The sequence below is a fragment of the Rhea pennata genome, chromosome 17 (genome assembly GCF_028389875.1).
Source record: "Rhea pennata isolate bPtePen1 chromosome 17, bPtePen1.pri, whole genome shotgun sequence".
In the NCBI taxonomy this organism is placed as follows: Eukaryota; Metazoa; Chordata; class Aves; order Rheiformes; family Rheidae; genus Rhea; species Rhea pennata.
Window position 1 is genome coordinate 16,668,757 of NC_084679.1, and position 9,403 is coordinate 16,678,159.

The following is a 9,403-nucleotide window of genomic DNA, read 5'->3' on the forward strand; positions in this document are numbered from 1 at the left end:
ACTGAAGCAAAGAAGGCATTCAGTAATTCTGCCATCTCTGTATCCTTCGTCACCAGGGCCCCCGCCCCATTCAGCAGTGGGCCCACATTTTCCCCAGTCCTTCTCTTGCTATTGATTGCGAAGATAGAGCTGCCCCACTTGGTGAGGTGAATCCCATCTCTCCGCACTAGTTGCTGATCTTCAAACAATGTCCCATGATCATAGAAACCAAAACCCTGTTGCCAACACCAGCGGCACAGCCAGTTGTTAATTTGGAAAATTTTTCTACTCCTCCTCCCACGCCTCCCCCTCATCGGCAGGACCAATGAGAAGACCACCTGGGCTCCCAAACCCTTGACCACCATGCCCAAAACCCTGAAGTCTTGCTTGATTGTTTCCAGCTTGCTCTTGATATCATTACCGCCCACATGAAAGAGCAGCAGAGAGTAGTAGTCTGATGAGTGGACAAGCCTTGGCAGCCTTTCAGTCACGTCTCATATCCTTGTGCCCAGCAGGCAGCAAATATCTCTAGAGGAGGGGTCAGGTCAGCATATAGGTGCCTCCGTCCCCCCCCCCCCCCCCCCGACACACACACAGCATGGAGTCATCCTCAGCAACCACTCATCGCCTCTTCCAAGTGGTCATGCAAGGCACAGCGTTTGACGGCCCAGTTGCTTCCCTTGAGGTCAGGTCCGGGTCCTCCTCATCCTGAAGGGTATTAAACCAATTCTTCAACTGTAAGTCCAAGTCTACAGGAGGAGTAGGGGCCTTTCTTCTTCTTCTACAAGAAGCAGCTAGTTTCCAGCCTTCTTCTACAGTGCTGAGCTGTACTATTTCACTCTGCCCAGAGCCTTCCAGCAACTCCCCTGCTGCAGGGGATTGGGACTCCCGGAGCAGTGCAGTCTCCAAGAACACCCTGTCTATCTCCTGCTCACTTTATTGGATGCTTTGCAATCTACCGACTTCATCCCACAACTCCCTGACTTGATGACAACAACAGCACACCTCTTGCAGAAGGGCGGACCATCAGTCCAGCCCTTCTGGAGAGGCTCCAAGCATTTCCTGCAGCCTGGGACCTGTAGGGCAGCTTCTGCTGTCAAATGCTCTGTTTGGGTTGATGCCAGATGGATTCCTGCAAGCAGGGGCAGGAGGCCTAGGGGCCAGGACTAGGAGGAGAATAGGACATGCCAGCTTCACCGAAGGACTCTGACCATGTCCCATGGTAGGGCCAAGCCAGTTGGGGCTGAGGAGCTTGAGACTATTGGATCTATGTGCCCATGCAAAGGGTATCCTCAGGCTATATTACTCCTGCTGTAGAGAATATGTCTAATTTCTTACACAGATGCACTAGTTTTTTGTCCTGCCTTGTGTAGCCAGGGTTGTCTCTCCAGAAAGGTGCTTGCACTGGAGGGGCAATGCCCTGGTCTGCTCACTCACCAGCAAAGCAGCCTGTGCTCTGTGCGAGGCCTTTCCTTCAGCCCAAGGCACCACAGGCTCTATTCTGCACCTCCCTTCCTGGACTCTCCTCTCCCTGGGCTCCTGAAGCCCATCCAACTTAGGCAGAGCGGCTGAGGCGTAGTGCTGGACCAGGCATATTAGGAGCTGCTGCCATGCCCATGCCCTCTTGCTGAGCCCAGCCGTTCAGAAACCTGACTCCCTCCCAGGGGCTGGAGACAGGGAATGCCAATGGGCTGAGAACACAGTCTGAAATACTGGGAGTGAGGGAAACTCCACCAGGCCAGCCCCTGGGTGCTGCCAAGCCATTTATGAGTACCATAAGCATCCTCCCAGCACAGGAGCTGCCCATGAGACCAGTGCACATGTGCAGCACAAAGAGGCACCCAACAGCAGGCTGGCTGCACACCACTGAGCAGGAAGGAATGTGGCCAGTACTACAAAGTACTCAAAGTACTACAAACAACGCAAGGCCACACATCCAGGCAGGATCTGGGCAGCCAGCAGAGACCCTGGTGCCAGCAAATGACTCAGGGGGAGCATGTGGGCTGGGAAGGGCGGGTGTTTCCCTTGGGAAGGGCTCCTCAACCCAGTGATGTCATGGGTGGGCTGGTTTGCAGGTCCTATTCCTCCAGTTCTCTGACAGTCTACAGCAGCGACAACGTTGTTGTGATGTTCTGGGAATCTCCATGGAGTGGAGTTTCACCCAGCTCCATCCCTAGGGCCACACATTGACTTGCCTTTCAAATGGAAATGGCAAATTAGTAAGATTTTTAATCCTCCCTGCTATGGAAAAGCCTCAGAAATATGAGCCTTAAAAGCAAACACACAGAGAAATTTGTGTTGCTTGTGACTTCTAGGCTCTTGGCACAAGCAGGGCTGTTGTGTGGTCTCTTGGGCCCTCTGAGTTTGGGCCTGGCACGGCTCCTGGCACTGCCCTGGGGCACCCTGGCAAACGTGCCAACCAGGATAGGCCATGCCAGCACATCAACATGGCCCTGCCAGCCCTGCAAGTCAGCTTTTCACTCCTCCCTGGGGAAGGAGCCAGTCTCAGGACACATCTGCGGGAGGCACAACTGCCACCTCAAAATTTTCCAGATGGGGAAGTGGAAGAAAATTGCTGTTTGGATTAAAGCGGGGTGGGAGGCCAGACAGATCAACAGGGCTAGCTGAGCAAGAAGTGAGTTTCCTGGACTTGGGCTGGGCAAGAACTGGGTAAGCAAGTTGCACTCCCACACAGGAAGGTAGCTCTGAATCACGGGGCTGGCAAGAAGGCAGGTTGTCAGAGGATGGGTTGCTCCAGGGTAAGATGAGGCATGTCTGCCAGAGTGACTCTGACAAGATTGGGATGCCAGGTCAGTGCAAGACTGGCCCTTCATTTGGGTAATTATAGCCCATGACTCCTGGCCCTGTCACACATCCCTCCTGCTGCTCCTTGGGCAGCTGCAATTTTCCCTTCACTAAGTCCTCCCAAGACGTATTTCCTGGGAGAGGGGCCCAATGCCAGCCCTGAAGTGAAGCAGCATCACCTAGCAGGTAGCAACCCAGAATGGCAGTCTGGGGCTCTTCATTTCCAGGTAAGTGGAAGCCAAGGCACTTCAGTATTTTTGTGCCTCAGTTTCCCATCTTTAAAAACAGGTTGTTCCTCTGGCCTTCTCAGGAAGGTGCTGTGATATGCTGGTGAAAAGCACTAGCTAAGAACTGAGTGAGGAGTTCTTAGGTAAGAAAGAGAGGTGCATCTTCCTGGCCTCACTCTGCAAACATTCTCTGCATGCACCAAGCCCAGGTCCTGAGGAGCTTCCTGGTGAGGAGCACAAGAGGTTGGAAGCTTTACCTACCCTCACATCCCATGTGCAAACACCTGCCTAAGTCAGGTGCCTTCTTATTTTGATTTTCCTCAGGCAAAAGTCATGATGCTGAAATATAGTTCAGCATGGTTGGACGGGCGAGGAAGGCAAACGCCTCCCAGCACACGTGCTCCTGGCCATTTTGCCTGGAGGGCCCCCAGGGGAACAGTGTGAACTCCTTTCACACGCAACTGTGGTCAGAATGTCTGCAGCATTACCTGGCTCTCCCACCGTCCTCATGGTGGAGGGCAGCCTCCCCTCTCTGTGCATCTCTGCTCCTTCACCCGCGACACCCAGCACCAGCACCTTGGCCGCAAGCGCTGCTGTTTTCGGGTGGGACATCATGCCAAGAGCATACAACAAAATGGATGGAATACAACAAAAATAGAGTTTTATTTCAGGACAAGTGCATTTAGAGCAGTCCTTTGGCCCAGGCAGGGCTCCCTCCCCGCCATGGAGACCTTGAGTGCAGCAGCAGCCCACACACTGCCCAGCCAGCACGGTGAGTGCCACAGCTGTGGTGCACATGCACACAGGGAGTGTCTGTGATCCTGCACTCATCCGGGTGGGAGCACGTGTGCTCTGGAGTGTGGGCACCCATACATGGGAGGAAAGCTCCCAGACATACGGGTGTGAGAACAGTAACATGCTTCTTGGCAGGTTAGCACCAAGCCTGTGCTTGCTAGGGGGGATGCTCACCCAGGTGCAAGCATGGGTCTGTCCCCACATAGAGTTGCCGAGGGTGTGTGTCAGCGTCCGAGTGCACACACACACACACACGTGTGTGTGTGTGTGTGTGTGTGTGTGTGTCAGCACAAATTGGGACGTGTGCGCACCCATGCCATGGCATACGCACAGCCTGGCTGGAGGCTCTGTGTGGGTGCACACCTCCATTTGCAAATATAAGCATGCCCACCATGCTCCAGCCCTGGAGCCCTGGGATGATGGTGGGGCAGTCTGAGACATCCCCATGGTTTTGCTGGGTCCTCACAGCCTCCAGGAAGGAGCCCCTGGGATGAGCAGGCTGCCCAGGACCCTTGCTTGCGCCTGCCCAGCTCCAGCAGCAGCAGCCTGAGATGGTCGGGGAGGACCAACGCAGGAGAGGCAGCCCTGGGGGGCAATCCTGGCTCTGACGGAAGGCAGCCACTGAGGGCCGGAGCTGGAGCAGCAGCAGCCAGGAGGGCACAGCCGGGATGCCGCAGCCTGCCTGCAGCCCCGGGGCCAGGGTGCCATGGGATCAGAGTGGGGAGCACTGGGGTTCAGCATGTCCCAGAACGGTAGGAACAAGATCTGGGGATGCTCATCCTCACTCGGCCACATGAGAGACCACTCAACCCTGGAAGGAGGCAGATGGCTATAGTCATCAGAAGACCTCTGACCCCCCAGCACAGGCTTGATATGCTCCATCCCCCAGGAGAGAGTTTAAAAACATATGTACACTTAGCCCTGTACACACACTCCAGATTTACTCCATCCAGCAGAGCTCAGTAGTGAAGTGCACACTCACATTTTCACACTTGCACACTCACACACATACACAGACACATGCTACTCTGTGCTTTCCCCAGGAGGGGACAGCGATCAGACACACAGAGCCATGTGTGTGCACACACACACACCTGCCCATGCAGAGCCTGTGTTTGCACACACAAACACACTTGCAGAGCCTGTGTGCACAGACACCCGCACACACACTCAGAGCCTGCAGACACACATGTCCACACCTGCACACAGAGCTGCGTGCACACACTGAGGCAGTGTGTGCACACAGAAGAACACAGGAAAAGCCTGTGGTCCCACATGCACACTCAGAGCCTGCATACAATACACACACCTGCACACAGAGCTGTGCATATGCAGAAACCCACTTGCACACGCAGAGCCTGTGCACACCAATGAACATGTCTTGCCCACCTGCATGCAGAGCTGTGCACGCAGAGACCCGCTCACACATGCAGAGCCTGTGCACACGCTTACACACGTGTTGACCTGCACGCAGAGCTGTGCACACATAGAAACCCGCTCGCACACGCAATGTGTGCCGCAGGCTCTCTGGCTTCCTGGATCACCCTGGATGGCAGCTCTCTGCCCTGTGCATGGGAGCTATTCCCATTTGCCCTGGGCCTGGCCCTGCCATGATGCCCAACGAGCAGCAATCAAGTCAGGGTGGTGATACATGAACATCCCAGCCAGTGTGAGCCCGATGCCCACGTAGCTGAGCCCACTCAGGTGGCTGCCAAAGAGCAGCCGGGACAGCACCAGGTTGCCCACGACGTTGAAGTTGCCCAGGACATGAATGGTGAGGGCTGATGTCAGGGAGATGACACAGAAGCTGGCCAGGTTGTAGAGGACAGAGCCGAGGCAGCTGAGCAGGACGTAGCCCCAGAGGGTGCTGTCATATCGCAGGACGCCTGCCCAGGCAGGGCCCACCTCCAGAGCCATGGCCGCACTGAACAGGATGCAAAAGCTGGGCAAGGAGGTGAGGCAGAGCAAGGAGATGGCATCCAGCCTGTCCTCCTGCAGCAGCAGACCTACAGGGTGGGAAAGGGAACAGAGGGTCACAGTGGGGCTGGAAGAGCCAGGAGTAAGCAGGACACCCAAGACCAGCATGCGCCACCCCATACTGTCACAGACTGCTGCCCACCTGAGCAGCGGGTGAACAACCACACAACACATCCATGCATGTAGACATGTGCCTACAGGCACACGCACTGCACACGCACACATGCATGTATATGCCAGCACACACGTACACATGCATGCATACACGCACACACACCTCCAAGGGGACGGCCAGTGTGTGCTTCGGAGCTTCCCAGGGCTGGCACCATGCTGGGCAGAGAAAAGCCCCCACTGCCACCATGAGCAGCCTACTTCAGTGCCCCCAGAAGCCTCCCTGGCCCCCCCAGAGCATCCCCAAGGCATGTGGCACCACAGGAAGTCTGGCACTCTGAGCTCCTCAGCCCTCATCAGCACTGTAGCAGTTAAGAAATCCTGAGCATCCCCACCAAGAGGAAGAGCAAAGGGCAGGGGGAGGGTGAATCAAACCCTGCCACTGGCTCAGTGACGCTGTGATGGGGACTGCGGTCTGAGAGCCTGGGCGATGATTTGGTCTGGGGTGATGCAAGGCCACCACGACACAGGCAGGGCATAACGTGGCTGTCTGTGCCACCTCATTTGCTGCCAAAGGCACTTGGAGCAAACATGGCTTTAGTCCCCCTGCCATTCCCCCCCTCCCCGGTTTGTCATCTGATTTTGCAGCCAGCGCCAGAATTTCTGGGCATGTGGCCAGTCCCCCCCCCCCCCCGCCTTTCCCAAGACATGCAGGGACATGGCGCAGTGGGCACAGCTGTGCTAGCTGCCCACACACCCAGGGGTGCCTGCGCACCCCCACCCCACCCCACGAAGCATAGACACGTGCCATGCCTGGAGCCGTGGCTGCGGGGCTGGGCAGCAGCTTCCAGTCACTGTCCGTGTCCTCCTGAGGGACAGCAGGACTCAGGGGACAAGGGCTGAAGGAAGGGCTGGGGAACTGGGGTGGGTGCTGGGAGGTGTGGGGTTGAGCAGGGCCCAAAGGTCGCAGTGCACCCACAGCATCTACAGCCACAGCTCGGTGCCAAGCCTGGGGTGCTCAGAGCCAGTCCTTGGATCTGTACAGCACCCTGGCACCTGAGTTGGGGCTTGGAGGTGATAGGCAGGAATGCTCTGGGCTGGGGGTCAGGATAAGTCCTGCCATTTTATCTCCAGCACCCCTAGTGGATCACAGGTGCGCGATGCACCGGGATGTGCTCGTACCCCTCAGGCACCTCTGTGCCCGCCTGCATCACTGGCCACCGGAGCTGCAAAGGAAGCATTCCCTTTGGAAGCGCAGAATCAAGCACCCAGTTCCGCTCCACTGCCTGCCAAGGACAGCACAGCCCAGGTGGCCATCTTGCTCCCCAGAGAAAGCAGGGCCGTCTGTGCACAGCATGGGGACCCTGGCCTGGAGAGGCGGCACTGGGAGCATCATGAGGAGCCAGTGGTGCCCATGGGCCACCGCAAGCATGTTTGTTTGTCCTGCCAAAGCAGAGCCCCCTTGGGGCCAGTAGCAGGGCTTGGTCCTATGGAGCGGGTTGCTGGGGTGGGCAGGGGTGGCACTGGCCTGGGTGACCCTGGGGCTGTGTTGGCATTGGGCCAGGGTGGGCAGTGGGTGATACTGGAGCTGAGATGGCATTGGGGCTGGGATGGGCATGGAGTGGTATTGGGACCAGGAAGACACTGTGTTGGAACATGAACAGTGGTGGCACCAGGGCTGGGGTGACACTGGATTGGCACCAGGGCTGAGGGACACTGGGTCAAGGGTGGCATTGAGGTGGCACTGGGACCAGGATGAGCATGGGGTGGCACTGGGAAGACACTGTTGTCACCAGGGCCATGGCAGGCAGTGGTGGCACCATGGCTGGGATGCCACTGGATTGGCACCAAGGCTGGGGCAGGCAGAGGGTGGCCATAGGGCGGAGATGGCACTGGGGCAGTTGCATGGCACTGCAGAGAGATGGGGGACAACCAGGACCCCCTGCAAAGACAGTCAGCGGGCCAGGGAGCAGGAGTGCCGGGTGCCCGGGGAGCGCGTGGCACTTACTCTGCTGGATGGACTTGAGCCCGCGGAGGAAGGTGGCGGCGAAGAGGAAGCAGCAGCCGGCCTGGTGAAAGCGGACCTCGCTGACGATGCTGCAGGCCGCCCCGGCACAGACGGGGCCCATGGCAGCATACTGCAGCGGGTGGTGGCGGCGGCCCAGCAGCAGCGCTGAGAGCACCAGGGTGAAGAGTGGCGTGGTGGTGTACACCACCTGCGCCACATCCAGCTGCACGTAGTTGAGGCCCAGGTTGCCGAACGCCACACTGGTGCAGAAGGTCAGGCTGAGCAGGTAGATCCGGGCACGAGGCCGGGCGGCCGGGCCAGGCCCCGGCAGCCGACGGCCCCGCAGCCTCGCCAGCGGGTAGCCCACAGCCACCGCTGAGAGCATGTGCAGGGAAGAGAGCAGCAACGGGTAGCGGAAATTGTGGATGGCGAAGATCCACTTGTTGAGGCTGGCCATGGTGGTGCCAGTGCCCAGCCAGACGAAGATGGTGAAGACAAGGGGCAGCGCCCGCCGGGACGACGGCCGCGGCGGCTGCCGCCTCCCCTCCTGGCCCGCGTCCGGCTTGCAGGGCCGGAGGGGCCGGCTGCCGGCACCGGAGGTCATGGCTGCTTCATCGCTCCCGCGGGATGCCGGGCATTTCGGTGACGGGCCTGGCCGGCGGGGGGGAGGCGCCGCAAGCCCCGGCAGCACCGCAGCCCCCCGCTGCCGCCCCCAGATGTCCTGGCCGGCTGCAAGCCGCTGTGCTCCTGGCGCCGTCGCTGCCGGGCGGGTGAGCTCGCAGGGCGGCGCGGGGATGCTCCTGGGGCGGGGGAAGGAGCCGCCGGCGGCTGCTGCTGCTGCTGCTGCTGCTGCTGCTGCTGCTGCGGCTGCGGCGGCGGCGGCCACGGAGGGGCGGCCAGATCCTTCCCGGGGGCTGCTGCGCTCAGGGCCGGCGCGCCACCCGCCCGCCGCTCCGCTGCGCTGCCATGTGCGGTCGGCTCGCCGGCGCCGGGGAGCGAGCGGAAAGTTTGATGGCGGGGAGCGAAGGCAGCGAGGCTCCTCCCCGCAGGGCCCCGGGGCGCCGGGCGCCTCGTCACAGCCGCCAGTGCCCGTGTGCGGCGGCGGCGGCGCGCCCAGGCCGGCCGGCCAGCCGAGGCCTGCTGGGAGCCGTGCGGCCGCCTGGAGCTGAAGGAAGAACAACAGCCAGAGCGCCAACGGCCGCCATGGCAACGGCGGGAGGCTGCGGCAGGGTCCCCCCCGGCCCCCTCACGGCGGGAAGCTCCCCAGGGACCGGGTCGGGACGCTCCTGTGGAGTGGCGGATGCGGGCAGCGGCGGGGGTGGCAGCACAGCTGTGCCCGGCCTGTGGGGCGCGACGGGGTGGGGGGTGGGGAACCGGCCCTGCTCCCGCCTGGGTGCTGCCGCCACCAGGTCGGCCGGCCTGGAGGGTCCTCCCCCGAAGCACCAGCGCACGCAGGGGGCAAACAGGATGCTTTGGGTCGCCCGCCGCCTACCCTTCCCTC

At 59.9% G+C, this 9,403-nt stretch overlaps 1 protein-coding gene across 1 annotated transcript; it reads right to left on the bottom strand.

The window, feature by feature from the left end:
• Positions 1-3,656: 3,656 nt before the first annotated feature.
• SLC35E4 (solute carrier family 35 member E4) lies at positions 3,657-9,135 on the bottom strand. The gene is made up of 2 exons (XM_062590175.1): positions 7,903-9,135; positions 3,657-5,812 (listed from the first exon to the last, which is right to left on the bottom strand). Exons 1-2 carry the CDS (start codon positions 8,504-8,506, stop codon positions 5,385-5,387), a joined length of 1,032 nt encoding a protein of 343 aa, XP_062446159.1. The 5' UTR covers positions 8,507-9,135; the 3' UTR covers positions 3,657-5,384.
• Between the last annotated feature and the right edge of the window lie 268 nt (positions 9,136-9,403).